The sequence below is a fragment of the Chiloscyllium plagiosum genome, unplaced genomic scaffold (genome assembly GCF_037043375.1).
Source record: "Chiloscyllium plagiosum isolate Xiang-an unplaced genomic scaffold, Cpla_swu_hap1 HiC_scaffold_10, whole genome shotgun sequence".
In the NCBI taxonomy this organism is placed as follows: domain Eukaryota; kingdom Metazoa; phylum Chordata; class Chondrichthyes; order Orectolobiformes; family Hemiscylliidae; genus Chiloscyllium; species Chiloscyllium plagiosum.
The window spans coordinates 86,438,628-86,459,597 of record NW_028270148.1 but is presented as its reverse complement, the minus strand read 5'-3'; the positions used below and the strand labels follow the sequence as shown (position 1 = coordinate 86,459,597).

Sequence of the window (20,970 nt, the reverse complement as noted above, 5' to 3'; positions counted from 1 at the left end):
GAAGTGCAGGCTATGTGGATTAGTCCTGAGAATGCAAGGTACAGATATAGGGTGGGGTGTGGATTTGGGTGGGATACTCTTCAGAGGGGCAATATGGACTCAATGGATAGAGTGGCCTGATTTCACACTGTAGGGATTCTTTAATTCTAAGTTTATGAAACAAGCTTTGAATCAGCTGTCCTGGCTATATGGCCATGCAATAGGAGCTCTTTCATGTTTCTGATGCTCGGGCTACATTCCCATCATTAGCACACTACACAGGATGGGGTGCGCTCTTGTCCTTGTTTGGAGCAGCTGGATGCACAGGTTACACCATTTTAAGTCTTTAGTATTTTTGTAGCACCAGTATCACTGGCAGTATGGAATCCAATTTTATTGCTTTCTTTTGTGAAAGGAAGTGGAACTTTGGATCCACTCAAATCTCTGTTTAACTTTACAAATTGTGAACATTTGTTTGTATTTGCTCCAGAAAGATTCAAAAGGCTGCAGATGTTGCTGGATTAATTAGGATTAACAAAAGTCAAATGAAATTGATTAAATAATCAAACTGAAATATTGACTCTTTCTCACGAACAAAGCTGAAGCATTGAAAAATGTTTGAATTCTCTTGTGTAATGTTAGCAAGTGTGCGGCATCTTTGTTTAGAGAATGATTTACTGTATCTAAATGCAAAGTGGCTCTTTCTGTCCAAACTTGTTTGCTTGATGATGCAAAGGCCTCAATCAGTAAATATGACTCATTGCCATATCAGGGATTTCTAAAATGGTTCAAATCAGGATTAAAACGCTTGTGTTTACGGGGCTTCTTTTTCTGATTTTGCCATCTTTTGGTAAGTGAAACTAATAACTGGTTTGGATGGTTAGTGCATACATAGTGTAATAAATGAATCATATTACTGCAATGTATATAGTTTTGGGCAATGCAAACTGATATATTGGATGATTATATAAAACACAGAAGAGATCTGGATTTACTCTGCATTCAAATCAAGATACCCAGCAGTCAGTATTGAAAATGAGCAGCAAAATCTAACATAGAAACCCAATTTCTTGCAGCTTTGTTTTTGCTATATTGAATAAAAAGTTAAAAAATATTGGAAAGACATATACTTCCATATGTGCAAAATCAGCTGTGGTTCAGTGCCCTGGGACTCACATTGTTATGGATTAGCTCCAGAGAATTCAAGTCTAGGCTAATAGTACAGTGCAATACCTAGACAATACTAGAAAATTAGCTTTTTGTATAAACACATGACCTATGTTGTCTTTCAAGTTGGTAAGTGATTCCATGCCATTAATTTTGAAGAAGGGTGAATGAGTTTGTCTCTTGTGTCCTGGCAAATTGTGAATATCAACAAAATGGATTCCCTGGCCATTTATTGCTGTTTGCAGGAGCTAACAGTGCAACTGTGCCTACGTTTCAAAAATACTTCATTGAATTCTCTTGTGTAATGTTGCAGCACCTTTGTATCTGATGTCATGAAAGACACAACACACATACAAATCTTTCTTTAAGAGAGAAGACAGGGTTGTGTTTAGACTGTAGATCTCTTGCCAGTACTGAGACTATACAGACTAGTCTATTGTGCATTTCCCACATTTACAGTTTATGACTTCTGATCATGAAGATTAAAAGTTCTTCAACACATGACACTTGAATCTGTCATCAGAATCGAAGAGGGGGAGTGGTGGTGGTAGTGCTAAACATTACTCAACATCTTTGTTCAATAACATTTTCTCATCTCGTGACTTCTCTATGTTTCTTCAGACAGGTTGATTGAAAATGTTGTCACTTTTCTTCCATTGTTTAGAGATGTGTGCACAGAACAAAAGATGTAAAAGATTTCATGGTACTGGTATGTGCAAATTGGCTGCCATGTCTTTCCACATTCTGACAAAATCTCTAGAAGTGCTTCACAACCAACATTCTGCAGACATTGTTTTCATATACTAGTTTGTGCTATTGAAAACATGGCAGCCAATTTCAACACGGACACCTCTCACAAAAAGTAATGTAATAATAACATGACTCATTTGTTCTAGTGATGGTGGTGGAGGGGTAAATATTGCCTAGGCACTGGGGGATCTCTCCTTCTCTTCAAAATATGATGAAATCTGTATGAATGGATATGTCCAAAAAACAGACAAAAAATGTGTTGAAGGACTAACATAACACATACAAAAGGCATTCTGAAATAAAAGGCATTCACACATTGCAAGCTATGGACATCCTGTGTTGCATCAATCCTTTTTACAAATTTAAACAGGAGACATGCAGGTGAGTACGAGACAGCCATAACATGTGACGAAAATCAGCTTTTCGATGAGCACAATGTCCACTCCTCAGTGCAGAGAAACTACTCTATCTCCAAGAATAAACGCTTGCATGGATCTATCCTAAATGCAGGTGGGCTTCTAGTGCCACAATGGATGTTAGGCAAATAACTCCCATTGAAAGTTAGCCCCAGTAGCCCCAATTGAAGCCAACTGACCACTATACTATGGTACACTGAGTGGACTTTCCCCAGCCAGCAATCAAAACAGGGAACCCTTTGTGAAATTGATGCAGAGTGTGCTGTTACGTTATTGATCTTGGAGAGAATGTGAAGATTAATGCAGGCTTTTTAACTGAAATTCCTGATGATGGACAATATAAAGGTTTTCAATATTTCCCTGCTTCTATGGGAAAGGGTGTCAACATGTCCCTTTAAAGTCATAATTCCTGGTCTGAGGAAGTGAATATTCAGAAACTTCAAATGAGCCAAGGAGTCAAATAGGACAAGACAGAGACTGCTATACTCATATCTAATTTGAAAGCAGTGGTGAGCCATTAGTGAAGATGCCTATGGTCCAAACCTGGGCATTAGAGTCATCTATTTTGTGGACAGAGACGTCTTGGAGTTGTGAAGAAACAGGTACCTTGCAGCTTTAACTGGTCGAGCCAAAGTTGTAAGGATTCCGTGGCCACTACTGTATCAGAGTGCACTGTCTGATTACCATGTCTTGCTCTGTATGAATGGGGAGAGTTAGCTGAAAGATGGCCATTTGGCACAAAAACAAAAAGATGAAGTAATGGCCGCAGGCATTCTCAGCTGATGGCTATTAAAGGATGCATCGCTGGGTTCCAGGATTACTGCATAGGTAGCAGTTGCTATGTTAATTCTCCAGTTTGAAATAATCTTGCTCAGTACTTTACTGATACGACATAGTGGGACCTCTCCAGTTTATGGACGAGCCTAGAGGTGATGCAGTAGTGACTAAACAAGTGGTGCAATTTGGGCTATCATGTGCTGAGCAGTAAGTCAGGTAAAGAAAGGGCATTTTGCATTTTTGAGAGCTGCACTTGTATTGAATTGATGTTATGGTCTGTGTGTGGCTGTTTGTGACTCCCTGCAGCCTAGACTGGGAGCCTGCTTGCTTTCTAAGCATTCCCTGATTATGCTGCGTAATTACCATCGGGCTGATTGATTTCAGAGCTCATCTCCATGTATGACATTGGCTAATCACATGTGAGGTTTACTGCTTTGGGCCTCCTCTGAGGATTCTTGCGCAGCCGACTGATTCGACTGTTCCTGCATTAATTGGGATTAGCGGAAAGTTTTACTGGGCGCAGGGTCCTCTATAGTTGCCACTAGCTGAGATCATACAAAAGACAAAGTGATTCTTTCCTCAATGTTGAGCAACTGTCTTTGAAATTGATCACAATATATACATAAATCAGAGGAGAGAGCATTCCTAGAAACCTTCAGACTCAGTCCTAGTTCCACCCGGCCCTGACTTCACAGATGTAGTAGCTTTTTATTAGCATAATAGACTTAGTCATTATCCTAAACCCACTTATCTCTCAAATTGAGGAAAGGATTTGTAACAGTGAAAAAGAGTATCTTTTCCAGTGTCAGTGCTGCACCCACGCACGTTTTCAGAAGTTACTGCCATCTTCTTTCCCCTATGTTCCTGCCATTGAATTATTTCCCTTGGCATCTGATGGTCAATCTGCTTCTTTGAGAAACTTTCATTTTACACAGTGGAGGTGGATTGTGGCCTCAGGTCTTATCATCTCTGCTACTCACTAAAGTGATTGGTAGAACTGTGAATCCTAGCCATCAATCAATTGTCCAACACAGCCTTGCTGTTTCAGCAGAAAGGTTTGTTTCTCTTGTAATACAATCTCTGCCATACTTTCCAAACAATAAGCCACCCCTAAGATTTGTTTTCAGAACCTAGAAGGCACTAGTGCAACCTATTATTACATTTCCCTTTCTATTTGTTCTGTGACTGCCTGAAAGCTGGCAAGTAGAACTGAGAGACACAGTTCATTACAGAAGTTGCACTCTACTCCAATGAGAGAGATTTGAAATGGGCCTTGAAGATGTTTGGGATCTTTTGTATTATAGTGACCACTTTGAAAACAAGGATACCTGCAAATAAAGGATAGCCTGGGTAAATTCTTAAGGTGACCATAACTTACAGAGGCTATGCTATGAGGCACAGCTGATGCGATCTTGGTTGGATGTTTCATCTGAAAGATAATACTCCTGACAGTGCAGCATTCTGTCAGAGTGACTCAGAAGATCAGCCTTGCCCATATGCTGAAATCACTTGTATGGGCTTTGAACAGATAACCTCCTGATTCAGAAGCAAGAATTGTTAATGAAAATATAACAGTTGTTGGCTAGATTTACAGGGAAGGTGCAGAGCTGAGTCAACAATATTCTCATTGCTCCACTACAGAGATGAGAATTTTGATGATGTAACTCCATTGACAGTGCATGTGGAATTTCCCCACAGTTCATAGCAACTGGAGAGAATATATACCCCAGCAATTCTTAGAAGTTGGGGCACTATTCAACTGCATTATGGATATCTCGTACAGTTCATTTCAGAAATGGCCACAGAAAAAGAATAAGAATTTACTTACTTTGCACACCTTAGCATTTTTTGTGAGACATTATTGAGGGCATTCTCCATGAGGGCTATGTGCAGGTATTCTAACCAATAAAGAAATTAACAAATCCATACAATATTTCCTCCCCCCTTCCCCTCCACCTCTCCACTCATTGCCCATTGCTTTATTCTCTCTTCAATCCCCCACTCCTATATACACATGCACAGTGAAATATAAGTTTTAGCATGGTTATATATACTTATGAGACAAAATATACATCATCACAGGAAATGACACAATGTTACATGATCATTCTCCAGCATTTTCCGTGTTTGAGATTTCCAACATCTGCAGTATTTGGTTTTTAATATGACTTTTTCTCTTGGCTAACTGGCTGAAAAACGTGAACCTGATGAGCTGACATTTTTTATTACTAGCGCATCTTGAATTCCCTTGTTATTTTCATCAAATCAGTTCCTGTTCCTCTTGGTACTGTGTCTAATGATCTAATCTAAAGTACTCAGTACTGGAGCTGTGTCCCCAGAGTTCTCCAGAAGTGGAATTAGCAGTGAAATCAGGGCATTTTAATCTGGTCTGTTCGATTGCTTGACATCTGTCTCTGCAAGATGAGGTTTGCAGGTTATTGACTCAAATTTTTTGATGGGTTGTCTTGAGATCTGTTCTTGGACTTAGGCTTGAGATGGAACTTCATCTTTGAGTGATTAAGCATTGGTCTGTATGACAGTCAGCATTAGTTATCTCAGCAGTATGTAGGATATCCTTTAGGTCGCACAAGTACACCAGCAGATGCTGGTGCTTTGAACAATATGGTGTAGAAATATTTTTTTTGCTGACAAAAGGAGTTGGTTATGGACAATTGTCTTTCTGCATAAAATTCTAAGAGTTTCCATCCATTTTCATTGCAGTTTTCAACCGAATTGTTTCTGAGTATTCCCTTCCTGCCAGGTTGCAATGGTCAGTTCTGGCGTTCAAATCACTGAGGATGACAACTTTATCCTTAGGAGGAGAATTCTAGATGAGTTCACAGAGATCTGTGTAGAACTTACCTTTGTCATGCTACAAAAGTGAAAGATTGCACATTTAAAACAGAGATTAGGTAATTATTTTCCTCTCAGAGGCCTTGAACATTTGAAACTGTCTTCCTGAAAAGGTGATAGAAAAAGAGTCCTTGTGTATTTTTAAGACAAAAGTAGACAGATTCTTGGTAAATAAAGGTGTGAAAGTTTATCGGGGATAAGTGCAAATATGGATTTGAGGTTAAAATTAGATCAACCGTGATCTTATTGAATGGCGGAGTAGGCTGCAGTTGCTGAATGGTCTGCTTTTACTTCCTGTTTATGTTTATCAACTGGGTTAGCATTCATTGTCTGAGCATGACAATTGCATGCTGCTGGTCTTGGAGGTGGATGTGCAGCAACATGACGCATTCAGAATGGTCACTTGGCAGGCTTGAAAATTTAGTGGCATCGTTTTCTCTGCCATTGAAGAAATAGTAGAGTAAAGTCACACTATTCAATGGTTTTGAACAAATGAAATAAAGTTGACTGTACAAAGTTAGAACTGTGAAATAATTTACAATATATAAAATATACTATAGCGTCCAGAGTTAATATGAGTAAAGTGAATAACAGACAACCTGAGATAAAATGCTGCACAAAGCACTTCAAATAGCAAATGCAGCCAGGACAAGTCTCACAGATTTCTCAGCATCTCTCATGTTAATGACATTGTCACAAATCTCAATAAACTTTTGTCACGTTCACAAGGCATGCTAGTTCTTCACCCACAAAGATCTAGTATTGGAATTACCTCATTAACCTCTCCATCATGGACTCCCCCAATAATTGTTTGCGTCCAGCAAGTTTTGTTTCTTCCCCGAGACAAGATTCCTAAGATTGCACTTGCAGGGCTATTTCAGAGATAACCAGTTTGACTAAACTATAAACTGTACAATTCATCATCAGGAGACAAGACAATCATTGATGTCCTTTTTTTCCATCAAAACTACAGGAACAACTTGGGATCAACATCCATAAACACTGAGGCAAAATCTTTTTGATATAGAGGATTATACAATAATGAGAGGTATAGATAAGGTGAATGGCAAGTGTCTTTTCCATAGTGTGTGTGATTTCAAGACAGGGGGCATATTTTCAAGAAGAAAAGAGAAAAATTTTAAAAAGACACGAGGGCAACTTTTTAAAACAGAGTGGTTCGTATGTGGAATGAATTTCCAGAGGAAGTGGTGGATGCAGGTACAGTTACAATGTTTAAAAGACATTGGATAAGTGCATGAATGAAAAATGTTTGAAGGGATGTGGACCATATGCAGGCAGATGAGAGTGGTTTAGTTTGGGATTATGGTCAGCATGGATTGGTTGAACTGTTTCCGTGGTCTGTTTCCATGCTGTTTGACTCTATGACCACTTAAGATAGATTGAAGTCAAACAACTTCAGAATCACATTTTGAAACATTGATTATATCACTGAAAGAGATATTTAGAATATTTCAAATTTACAAAGATGTTTCCAGGACTGGAGGGTTTGAGTTATTAGGAGAGGCTGGATAGGCTACGATTTTATTCTCTGGAACATCGGAGGCTGAGGGGTGACCTTATATAGGTTTATAAGATCATGGGGGTGAATAGACAACATTTCTTTTCAAGGGTAAGGGAGACCAAAACTAGAGATTTAAGGAGAGGGGATAATATTTAACAGCGACCTAAAAGACAAACTTTTTCACACAGCGGGTGGTAAGTGTATGGAATGAGCTGTCAGAGGAGGTGGGGTAGAGGCAGTTACAACATTTAAAAAACATTTTGACAGGTACATGAATAGGAAAGGTTTAGAGGGATATGAGCCAAACACAGACAAATGGGACTAGTTCAGTTGAGTATATTTGGTCGGCACGGATAAGTTGGATGAGTCTGCTTCCATGCTGCATGACTCTATGACTCCATGACAGTTACTTTGTAATCTCAGACATTGGGAGAAAGTGAGGACTACAGATACTAGAGACCAGAGTTGAAAAATGTGATGCTGGAAAAACAGCAGGCCAGGCAGCATCCGAGGAGCAGGAGAATCGACGTTTCAGGCATAAGTCCTTCTTCTGGAATCTCAGACATTGGACCATAATTTACCAATACATACTTTAAAGAGCTCACAACATCATACGGACTTGTTCTATTACTAACTCACCAAGATACCCTCAAACTGTGAAGCTGAAAGAGGAAAGCATTGCTAAAGAACAACAATAACATTCAACTTGCAATTTTGAGCTATCATTCAATTCCACTCCAAAATCATTGAGTCATGTGAAGTCCTCACAGGAGGACTGAGAAATCAACTTTCTAGAATCCCATGTTTACTAAAGCCACATGTATGAGATGGTGATTTGATAAATGTGAGGGAATAAAAGAATGAGTACTGTAGCAGTCAGATGTGGAACTGTGACAAATGTAGTGAAGCATGCAGAGCTTGAATTGAGAGAAGCAATCTGGAATTGATACAAAGCTTATTTTGGACAAATGGTAGAACAGATACTACATCCACTGTCTTACCTCATTTAAATTGAAAATCCCACAGTGCAATCAAACTGTGGCACTAGTTTCCATAAGACTTTAAAACCACAAGTTGTAGGAGCAGAAATAGGCCATTCAGCCCATAGAGTCCACTCTGCCACTTATTGAGATCACAACTAACCTGGTAATACTCGACTCCACCTTTCTGCCTTTCCCCCATAATCCTTGATTCTCTACTGATTAGAAATCTGTCTATCTCAGTCTTGAAAATACTTAATGATCCCAGCATCACCAGCCTTCTGTGGTAAAGAATTCCTCTGACTCATCATCCTCTAAAAGAAAATATCCTTCTGATCTTTGTCTTAAATGGTCACCTTGTTCTGAGATTATGCCCTCTGGTCCTAGACTCTCCTACAAAAGAAAGTAACCTCTGAACATTGACCCTATCAAGACCTCTAACAATCAACTATTTTCACATTCTCCTAAACGCTAATGAGTACAAGCACAACCTACTCAACCCCTCCATACCCAGATCAATCTAATGGACCTCTTTGGACTGCCTCCAATATCTTTACTTAGATAAGCCGATTAAAACTGTCCACAGTTTCAGCTGTAGTCTGGCCAGTGCTGCATGTACACTTCGTCACAATGGAAGCATTCATCAGCAGAGTCAAACAGACCAGAAATGTTGCAATCAATATGGGATCCAGACAATGACATGATTGCTGAACTAGTGTCATCTGTTGATTCTCCTACTGTACACCACAAAGAGCATTTGAATTCCTGTTTCCTTCAAAGGAGCTGAGAACACCTTAGGTTGGACCAGTAAAATTGCCATTGTGGTTCATTATATAAAAGAAATTGAAGGCAGTGACTTTAGTTGGGAATAATGCAACTTAACAGGTAGATTAGATTAGATTGCATTACATTACAGTGTGGAAACAGGCCCTTCGGCCCAACAAGCCCCACACTGACCCGCTGAAGCGCAACCCACCCATACCCCTACATTTACCTCTTACCTAACACTACAGGCAATTTAGCATGGCCAATTCACCTGACATGCACATTTTTGGACTGTGGGAGGAAACCGGAGCACCCGGAGGGAACCCACGCAGACACAAGGAAAACATGCAAACTCCACACAGTCAGTCGCCTGAGGCAAGGAATTGAACCTGGGTCTCAGGCACTGTGAGGCAGCAGTGTTAACCATTGTGCCACCGTGCCGCCCACACGGTGAGTACAATCAGAGACTTGGGTTCAGATGTGGTGTAAAGTGGTAAATACAAAGGCTTCAGGGTACATCACAGGAAGTGGTGCAATGTCATGTGGCCAATATTTAAAGAAATACTGGGAGACCTACAACAGATATACACTAAGGTACAAATATCAAAATGAAAAATTGAATCAACATGCTTAACAAAAAACTTAAATATTGCACTAGATAAAGGGAATGGCTTATACAGCTTCCAGAAACATAGTTAAATCTCAAAATAGGAAGCTGAAATAACTTTGCAGAGGCTGGTATCCCATCACCAAATCACCTTTTATTTCCATGTGGAGCAGTTTTGACACTGATCCACCTCCTTCAGAGCCAGCTCTCAGAGTGAACAGAATGTCTGACAATCCTGTTTATATCTGTCAACCAGGGATCCCTAATTGGGCCTATTAATCTGGTCCAATCAGGGAACTCGTATTCTATCAGGTCCAACTGGCTGACCTCGTTTCAATCATTACATTCCTCCCCGTCTGAGTTCAAGGTATAGGCTGATTTTTTTCTGCAGCTTCTCCTGTTTTAGCATTGGGTCATGTTCCTCCAACATTGCCTCTGATACGGGCAGCATGTAACACACAGTGGCTCACCTCTTGCATGTGGAGTATCTCGGAAGAAATTCATTCTCCTCTTCAAGCAGCAAGGGCATCGAGGCAGTGACATCCACCGTGTCCACCTTGGATTTTGAGGTTTCTTAAACAACCGACAGAGAAGGACACTGCACAGGTTCTGGAATGGCTGTTGAGGAGCCAAGCACCGTACTGTTTGCGAGTTTGCAGCTTTCAGGTAGTCCACATACTTGTTCGGGACCATCATACCTACCTGAACTCTGGTCCTAACCTCAGGTTGGCCTGCCTCTTACTAGGCCATTCCTGTTGCTCCTACACCAAGTTTCATTCCCTGAAGAAGCTGTCTCTCTTGATTAGCAGAGTGTTATCCCAGCATTGGCATTCTTGATGTCTTCTTGCCCTCTCCACCCCCTCCCCCAGTCCAGGAAGATCAGATATAACCTGGTGTGGAGTCTTCTCCCTGTTAGCAACTTGCTGGAACTATGCCTGTAGTTGCATGAGAGATCGTCCGATAAACAATTCAGGACAATTTGGTATCTCGTGAAGCTGTAGGTTGCTTCTTTAAGCCTGCCTTCAACATTTGGACTGCTGTTTCTGCCAGACCATAGGATGATGTGTGGTATGGAGTTGTCAGATATGTCAGACACCATTCGACTTCAGAAAATATTCAAATTCCCTGCTGGTAAATGACAGCTAGTTATTTGCGACAAACACTTCTAGGAGTCAGTGTTTTGCAAAAGATATGCACGTTTTTTTTGTCCTTCCCAAGTTTGACAAATGAAATCTATGCACATCCAGTCATTTTGAGTGGGCATCAACAATGACTAAGAACATTGACCCCATTAAAGGACCTACATAGTCGACACATAACTGAGTCCAGAGTTTACCCAGCCATTTCCCCAAATGTGAGGGAGCTGGTGACAATATCTTTTGTCCTTGTTGGCATTCTGGGCACTGCTCTACCAATGTCTGCATCCATTCCTGGCCATTAGACATAACTTCTTGCAAACCTCTTCATGTTGGACACCCCTGGATGAGCCTGGTGGAGTTCAGCCAGCACCTTTGCTTGGAACAATCACTCTTGTGTAACTTAATAATATGTCATCCTGTACTGTGATCTGATCCTGCCAGGTCCAAAAAGGTTTCAATTCTGGTTGTGATGTCCTTTTGGTCTCCCCCATCACCACTAGCTATCTTGGTTTTGCCAGGACCGGATCTTTCTGCATCCAAAGTCTGACATTGTCAATTATGACTGGAAAGGTGTCCAGAAAATTTAAAACCATTACGAACTCTTCCAACGGTGGTACCACCGGTGGTGTATCTGTCAATTGGAGGTGGCTCAATGCATTCATATTTGCTAATTGGGCTCCCAGGTGGTGTTCTAACTTGTAATTATTTGCAATTAGAATTAGTATCCAGTGGTGAATTTGGCCTGCAGCTATGGCAGCACTGCCTTGTCCTCTTAAGGAGACCTAGCAGGAGTTTGTGGTTCGTTGCTATTACAACTTTACATCTGTAAAGATATTGGTGGAACTTCCTGACTCCAAATATGACCACCAAACCTTCCTTCTCTATCTGGGTGTATTTACACTCTTCATTAGCCAAACTCCTGAATGTATACGCTGTTGGGCATTCTTCTCCATTGGGCCACCTATGAGCTAATACTACTCCAATGCCATACGTGGAGGCATCTCATGTCAATACCAGGTCTTACTTGGGATCATAGTGTGCCAACACTTTAGAGGATGATAGCTGTTTCTTCACTTCCCTGGAAGCTATGGCTTGACTATGTGACCGTTTCCCAGGCTGACTCTTTTTTAAGAATTGATGCAAAAGTGCCAGGCCACGTTACGTATGAACTTTCCATAATAATTTACAACCCAAGGAAAGACCTGAGCCTGTATAGACATGGGAGCCGGGGCACCTTTGATTGCTCTCACATTATCTTCCAACAGATGCAATCCACTTTATCGACTCAGTCGCTCAAATAGGTCACTTAGGGTGCCTACATCACATACTTTTCCCTTCGGCAGCATACACTCCGCTGGGAGAAATGTCTAAAGACTATGTCCAAGTTTTCTAAGTGCTCCTTATTGATTTGCTCTGCTCATCGCGCTTCATCTCAATAAATGGCAGCCTGGGGTAGATCTTGTAAAATGCTGTCCATCATCCATTGAAAAATGGCACAGGCTGATGATACCCCAAATGGCAGTCTCATATATTGATACAAACCTTTCTGGGTATTAATTGTAGCATATATCTGGGAATCCTCATCTAACTGCAATTCCATATATGCGTAGCTCATGTTCAGCTTTATAAATGACAGCTCTCCTGCATGCTTTGCACATAAATCCTCTATGTAAGGGTATTTATCCAGTGAAAAGTGGTTTACTGGTCTTTAAAAATCCCCACAAAGGCAAACAACCCATCAGGCCTCTTAATCAGTATGACTGAAGCTGCCCACTGGTTTGATGATTCCTTCCCTTTCTAGCTTCTGATTTCTGCCTCTACTTTTGCCCATAAGACAAATGGCACTGGACATGACTTGCACAGTCATCAAATTGCATCTTGGTCAACATGCAAGGTGGTCTTTGCTCTTTTGATAGTCTCTACACCTTCTTGAAAAATTTCTGTGTATTTAATTAAGATTTCATTCAGACAGCCATTCTCTCATTGAAAAAGAAGAACCAGTCAAGGTGAACCTTTCTTAACTAATTTCGCTCCATCAAGCTTGGGCCTGACCTTTTTATTCCAATCACTGGTAACTGAACTAGCTGTTTCTCATAAGAGACTGGAACTGAAATTGTATCCTTAATCTGTAACGGTTCCTGGAATAGGTTCTCAATCTTGCACATACTTAAGGTTTGAGTGGGTCTGCAATCACAGAAACGGCCACATCAGGTATTGATCTCTATGAGAACCGGGTTACTATTTAACCAGATATTTATTTTAATTGGTTCTGATTTGGATATTGCTAAACAATTTAATGTTACAAACCAGGTTTAGGTGGACTTTCCAGGGTGTCCACTCTCCTGGATACCAACCTATGAGTTTTCTTATTCACCTTCGGTCTAGTGGGCCTCTTTTGCTGTTTCAATTCTGCACGCCAGCAGCAACTACAATGGCTTATTGGCCCGGAACCTGAAGAAAATTATAACCATTTGGCTGAGGCTTGGTTTTGTTTTAGGGTTTTGCTGTGGGCTGACCTAGAGTCCCTCTGTTCAGGATGTCTCCTAAATGAGGCTTCAATTGCCTTCACTCAAATGGTGTTATCCAAGCTCAGTCAACCTGTTGAGAATGTCCACTTCCATCAGAATACCCTGTAACTCATAAGCTTCACTTGTTGTATTTTCTGATGACAAAGCCAGTTGGAGTTTGAAGTCCAGTTGGGCTTCAGCTAATGAGTGCATTTGCATGGTTACATCATTAATTCCACATACTTAATGGTCTCTCATGATCTCATTAAGGGTTAAACCAAAGTCATAAATTCTGCGGTTGTTGTAACCCCGTTAAAGATCTTAATACGGATAACCCTGGTTCTTGAATTGCTGAATAAAACCAATAACCTCTCAGAATGGAGGAGGCTTGAAGTCGTAATATTCTTCATCGAAATCTGTCGACTCTTGAAAGATTTAGCATCTGGCACCTCAGGGAAAATACTGCTCCTAATAACCAAACAGCTGGGATTCTACAAGCTATCAAATACTTGTTTCCTTTCATCTGCCCCAATGCTATTTGCTGAAAATACATTGCATTCTTTCCACACATTTGGCCTAGTCTTTGATGGCAGGATCAAACGAGTCAAGCTTCCCAAATAACGGCATGACGTCAGAAATGTTTAACTCAATTCAAAGATGACTATTGCAAGCAAATTTCTTCAGGACCTTGCTTTTCTCTCATCGCTACTGAAATAGCTCCATAGAAGCTAGTGTTTTATTATCAAGTCACCCTTTATTTATACATGGAGAGTCTTTGACACTGATCCAACTCCCTCAGAGCCAGCTCTCAGAGTGAACGGGATGTCTCACTCTCTCACATCATGTTTGAACAATTAGTTGCCTTTTTTTGTGGCATTAGTTAAAGCATAGAAAAGGAACCTTTACCGTCCTTTACTCTTCACTCACCATGGCAACGCTCTACTATCCAGCACAGATATACCTCAGGAGGTACTATGACAGCATTTCACTTTTAAATGCTTAATCCCTGATGTCAATAAACATTTCTGCTCAAGATGCATTTTGTCAATAAATTATGCAAATACTGGTTTGGGAAATCAGTTGTGCAGCAGAAGTCTCATCATATTTCTGAAAATAGCAATTATTCAATTCCATTTCACTTTTGGATATTTTCTTGACAACTTTGCTAGTTACAAAGCATTTATACATTTTTTAAAAACTTACAAATATGCCTTTTCAAAATTTCAAAGGGTTTCTTACCTCTCTTAGAGTGTGCTTTAACTCCACAAAAGGGTGACTTACCTCAACTGAAAGATACCTTGCCTCTCCCAAAGTGAGCCTTACCTTTCATAAAGTACATTACCTCTACCTAAAGTGTCCAAGGACCAAATCCAAATAGAATAGAATTCCCATGGTGCTGATAGAGGCCATCCAGTCCATTGAGTGTGCACTGATCCTCTGAAGAGCATCCGACCCAAACCCTTGTACACCCCCCAATCCCTGTAACCCCTCATTTACCATGGCTAATCCACCTAGCCTACACATCCATGGATGTTATGGCAATTTAGCATGGCCAATTCACTTAACCTGCAAATCTTTGGGCTATGGGAGAAAACCAGAACATTCAACGGAAACCCACATAGACTTGGGGAGAATGTTCGTACTCCACACGTAATTGCCTGAGGATGAAATCGAATCTAGGTCCCTGGCACTGTGAGGCAGGGGTGCTAACTACTGTGCCACCATACTGTGGATACCTTGCCTCTCTAAAGTTCATAAGATATAGGAGCAGAATTAGGCAATTCGGCCCATCAAGTCTGCTCCACCATTCTATTATGGCTGATATGTTCCTTGCTCCCATTTTCCTACTTTCTATCCTTAAAGCTTCAACCCATTACCAATAAAAAAATCTGTCTAAATTCTCCTTAAATTTACTCACTGTCCCAGCATCCACCACACTTTTGGGGTAGCGAATTCCACAGATTCACAGCCCTTTGGGAGAAGTAGTTTCTCCTCAACTCTATTTTGAATTTGGTACCCTTTATCCTAAGACTATGATCTCTTGTCCTAGGATGGCCTGCAAGAGGAAGCATCCGCTCCGCGTCTATTTTATCCACCTCTTTCATCATCTGGAATACCTCAATTTGATCTCCCCTCATTCTTCTAAATTCCAGACAGGATAGGCCTAAACTGTTCAATCTTTCTTCATAAGACAAACCCCTCATCTCTGGGATCAATCTAGTGAACCTCCTCTGAACTGCCTCCAATGCCACTACATCTTTCCTCAAAAACAAAGGGACCGAAACAGTTCATAATACTCCAGGTGCAGTCTCACTAATACCTTGTATACTTGCAACAATACTTTCTTACTTTTATATTCTATTTCATTCGCTTTATTTATTATCTGCTGTGCCTGCATGCTAGTTTTCTGTGACTCATGAATGAGTAAACCTAGATCCCTCTGCCCCAAAGTCCCTCCTCATTGAGATAATAGGTTGCCTTTCCAATTTTTAAATCCAAGCACTAATCCATGTTAAAATCCATCTGCCACATTTTGGCCCACTCTTCTAACCTATATCCATTTGTAAAGTTCTTATTTCCTCATTCCAATTTACCGTCCTGTCTATTTCTGTGTCATCCGCAAATTTTGCTATAGAGCCTGCTATCCCTGTATCCAAGTCATTAATACAGATTGTAAATAGCTGGGGTCCAAGGACTGAACCCTGTGGCCACCCCACTAATTACATCTTGTCATCCAGAAAAAAAAGCTTATCCTAACTCTCTGTTTTCTGTCCATCAGCCAGTTATCTATCCAAGCTAATTAATTACCTCTAAACCCATAAGATCCAATCTTTTGTGCAGCACCTTATCAAACGCCTTCCAGAAGACCAGATGTATTACATCTACAAGATCCCCATTACCGTCTTTGCTTGTTATGTCTTGGAAGAACTCTAGCAAATTAGTCAAACATGATTTGCCCTTCATAAAACCACATTGACACTGATGGATAGCGTTTTGACTTTCCAAATGTCCTGATATTGCTTTCCTGATAATTGATTCTAACAATTTCCCAACAACTGATGTTAAACTAACCTGTCTGTAATTTCCCACATTTTGCCTCCCTGTCACTTTTTAAATAAGGGCATTACATTAGCCATTTCCCAATCCACTGGAACCTTTCCCATGTCCAAGGAAGTTTGAAATATCGCAGCTAAGGAATCCACTGTCTCTGCCACCACTTCCTTTAATACCCAAGGATGTAGGCCATCAGGCCCGAGGGGACTTGTCTACTCTCAGTCCTAATAGTTTGCTGAGTACCTTTTCCCTGTCTATGTTGATTGTTCTAAGATCTACCTTTTTTTATAGCCTCAAGAACTTGTCTGTTCCAATAGGAATGATACTATTACCCTCCACTGTGAAAACTGAGGCAAAGCATGATTCAGCATCTCTGCCATCTCATTGTTCCTCACTACTAACCCTGTGATTTCAGCTTCCAAGGGACCAACATACACTTTAACGACTCTCTTCCCTTTCATATGCCTATTGAAGTTTTTGCTATCCTTTTTGATATTTTGTGCTTGTTTTCTGTCGTAATGTCATAGAGTCATAAAGATGTACAGCATGAAAACAGACCCTTCAGTCCAACCTGTCCATGCCGACCAGATATCCCAACCCAATCTAGTTCCACCTGCCAGCACCCGGCCCATATCCCTCCAAACCCTTCCTATTCATATACCCATCCAGATGCTTTTTAAATGTTGCAATTGTACCAGCCTTCACCACTTCCTCTGGCAGCTCATTCCATACACGTACCACCCTCTGTGACAAAAAGTTGCCCAGTAGGTCTCTTTTATATCTTTCCCCTCTCACCTTAAACCTATGCCCTCTAGTTCTGGACTCCCTGACCCCAGGGATAAGACATTGCCCCTCATAATTTTGTTAACCTCTATAAGGTCACCCGTCAACCTCCGAAGCTCCAGGGAAAACAGCCACAGCCTGTTCAGCTTCTCCCTATAGCTCAAATCCTCCAACCCTGGCAACACCCTTGTAAATCTTTTCTGAACCCTTTCAGGTTTCGCAACATCTTTCCGATAGGAAGGAGACCAGAATTGCATGCAATATTCCAACACTGGCCTAACCAATGTCCTGTACAGCCACAACATGACCTCCCAACTCCTGTACTCAATACTCTGACCAATAAAGGAAAGCCTTCTTCACTATCCTATCTACCTGTGACTCCACTTTCAAGGAGCCATGAACCTGCACTCCAAGGTCTCTTTGTTCAGCAACACTCCCTAGGACCTTCCCATTCAGTGTATAAGTCCTGCTAAGATTTGCTTTCCCAAAATGCAGCACCTCACATTTATCTGAAATAAACTCCATCTGCACTTCTCAGCCCATTGGCCCATCTGGTCCAGATCCTGTTGTAATCTGAGGTAACCCTCTTCGCTGCCCACTACACCTCCAATTTTGGTGTCATCTGCAAACTTACTAACTGTACCTCTTATGCTCGCATCCAAATCATTTATGTAAATGACAAAAAGTAGAGGACCCAGCACCGATCCTTGTGGCACTCCACTGGTGACAGGCCTCCAGCCTGAAAAACAACCCTCCACCACCACCCTCTGTTTTCTACCTTTGAGCCAGTTCTGTATCCAAATGGCTAGTTCTCCCTGTATTCCATGAGATCTAACCTTGCTAATCAGTCTCCCATGGGGAACCTTGTCGAACGCCTTACTGAAGTCCATATAGATCACATCTACTGCTCTGCCCTCATCAATCATCTTTGTTACTATTTCAAAAAACTCAATCAAGTTTGTGAGACATGATTTCCTACGCACAAAGCCATGTTGACTATCCCTAATCAGTCCATGCCTTTCCAAATATATGTATATCCTGTCCCTCAGGATTCCCTCCAACAACTTGCCCACCACTGAGGTCAGGCTCACTGGTCTATAGTTCCCTGGCTTGTCTTTACCGCCCTTCCTAAACAGTGGCACCACGTTTGCCAATCTCCAGTCTTCCAGCGCCTCACCTGTGACTATCGATGATACAAATATCTCAGCAAGAGGCCCAGCCATCACTTCTCTAGATTCCCACAGAGTTCTCTGGTACACCTGATCAGGTCCTGGGGATTTATCCACTTTTAACCATTTCAAGACATCCAGCACTTCCTCCTCTGTAATCTGGACATTTTGCAAGATGTCACCATCTATTTCCCTACAATCTATATCTTCCATATCCTTTTCCACAGTAAATACTTCTCAGCCCATCTGGTCAAGATCCTGTTGTAATCTGAGGTAACCTTCTTTGCTGTCCATTACACCTCCAATTTTGGTGTAATCTGCAAACTTACCAACCGTACCTCCACCACCACCCTCTGTTCTACCTTTGAGCCAGTTCTGTAATGGCAAGTTCTCCCTGTATTCCGTGAGATCTAACCCTGTTACCCAATCTCCCATGGGGAACCTTGTCGAACGCCTTACTGAAGTCCATATAGATCACATCTACCACTCTGCCCTCATATATTCTCTTTGTTACTTCTTCAAAAAACTCTATCAAGTTCATGAGACATGATTTCCCATGCACATAACCATGTTGACTATCCCAAATTAGTCCATGCCTTTCCATATACATGTACATCCTGTCCCTCAGGATTCACTCCGACAACTTGCCCACCACCGAGGTCAGGCTCACTGGTCTATAGTTCCCTGGCTTGTCCTTACCACCCCTCGTAAACAGTGCTACCGCTTTAGCCAAGTCTTCCGGCTTCTCACCTGTGACTATCGATGATACAAATATCTCAGCAAGAGACCCAGCAATCACTTCTCTAGCCTCCCACAGAGTTCTAGAGTTCACCTGATTAGGTCCTGGGGATTTATCCACCTTTATGCTTAGATTTAGATTACTTATTTACATTACTTACAGTGTGGAAACAGGCCCTTTGGCCCAACTAGTCCACACCGACCCTCCGAAGAGCAACTCACCCAGACCCATTCCCCTACATTTACCCCTTCACCTAACACTACAAGCAATTTAGCATGGCCAATTCACCTAACCTGCACATTTTTGGACTGTGGGAGGAAACTAGAGTACCCGGAGAAAACCCACGCAGGCACGGGGAGAATGTGCAAACTCCACACAGACAGTTGCCTGAGGTGGGAATTGAACCCGGGTCTCTGGCGTTGTGAGGCAGCAGTGCTAACCACTGTGCTACCGTGCTGCCCGTTTGAAGACATCCAGTCCTTCCTCCTCTGTAATTTGGACATTTTGCAAGGTGTCACGATCTATTTCCCTACATTCTATATCTTCCATATCCTTTTCCACAGTAAATACTGATGCAAAATACTTGTTTAGTATCTCCGTCTTGCTGATCTTTGTGGGGGCCTATTCTCTCCCTAGTTAACCTTTTGTTCGTAATGTATTTGTAAAAACCCTTTGGATTCTATTTGCCAAAACTATCTCATGTCCCCTTTTTGCCCTCCTGATTTCCCTCTTAAGTATGCTCATACTGCCTTTATACTCGTCTAAGGATTCACTCGATCTATCATGTCTATACCTTACATATGCTTCCTTCTTTTTCTTAACCAAACCCTCAATTTCTTTAGTCATCCAGGTTTCCCTATATCTACCATCTTTTCTTTTCACCCTAACAGGAATATACTTCCTCTGGATTCTTGTTATCCTATTTCTGAAGGCTTCCCATTTTCCAGCCGTCCCTTTACCTGTGATCATCTGCACCCAATCAGCTTTTGATAGTTCTTACCTAATACCATCAAAATTGACCTTTCTCCAAATTAGAACTTCAACTTTTCAATCTGGTCTATCCTTTTCCATCACTATTTTAAATCTAATGGAATTATGGTCGCTGGCCCCAAAGTGCTCCCCCACTGACACCTCAGTCACCTGCCCTGCCTTATTTCCCAAGATTAAGTCACGTTTTGAACCTTCTCTTTTTATTAATTTTTCAGTATCCTTTTATTTATGTTTGAAAGTTTCCAAATCGTCCAGTTGTGAGGAATTGAGTAGGTCGTTGTGGTTCTGTTCACCGAGCTGGGAATTTGTGTTGCAGATGTTTCATCCCTTGTCTAGGTGACATCCTCAGTGCTTGGGAGCCTCCTGTGAAGCGCTTCTGTGATCTTTCCTCCAGCATTTGTAGTGGTTTGAATCTGCCGCTTCCGGTTGTCAGTTCCAGCTGTCCGTTGCAGTGGTCGGTATTTTGGGTCCAGGTTGATGTGCTTATTGACTGAATCTGTGGATGAATGCCATGCCTCTAGGAATTCCCTGGCTGTTCTCTGTTTGGCTTGTCCGATAATAGTAGTGTTGTCCCAGTCGAATTCATGTTGCTTGTCATCTGCGTGTGTGGCTACTAAGGATAGCTGGTCGTGTCGTTTCGTGGCTAGTTGGTGTTCATGGATGCGGATCGTTAGCTGTCTTCCTGTTTGTCCTATGTAGTGTTTTGTGCAGTCCAAAGCCAATGTAGTGTACAAAATCCCATGCAAGGACTGCACAAAACACTATATAGGACA

General features: G+C 41.4%; 1 protein-coding gene across 1 annotated transcript in view; it reads left to right on the top strand.

The window, feature by feature from the left end:
* Positions 1-723: 723 nt before the first annotated feature.
* LOC122552973 (plasminogen-like) overlaps positions 724-20,970 on the top strand; it is a 123,671-nt gene continuing 103,424 nt past the window's right edge. The window contains exon 1 of the mRNA XM_043696296.2: positions 724-829. Within this exon, the coding sequence (XP_043552231.2) occupies positions 763-829 (67 nt within the window). The 5' untranslated portion in view covers positions 724-762. The remainder of the gene's footprint in view (positions 830-20,970) is intronic.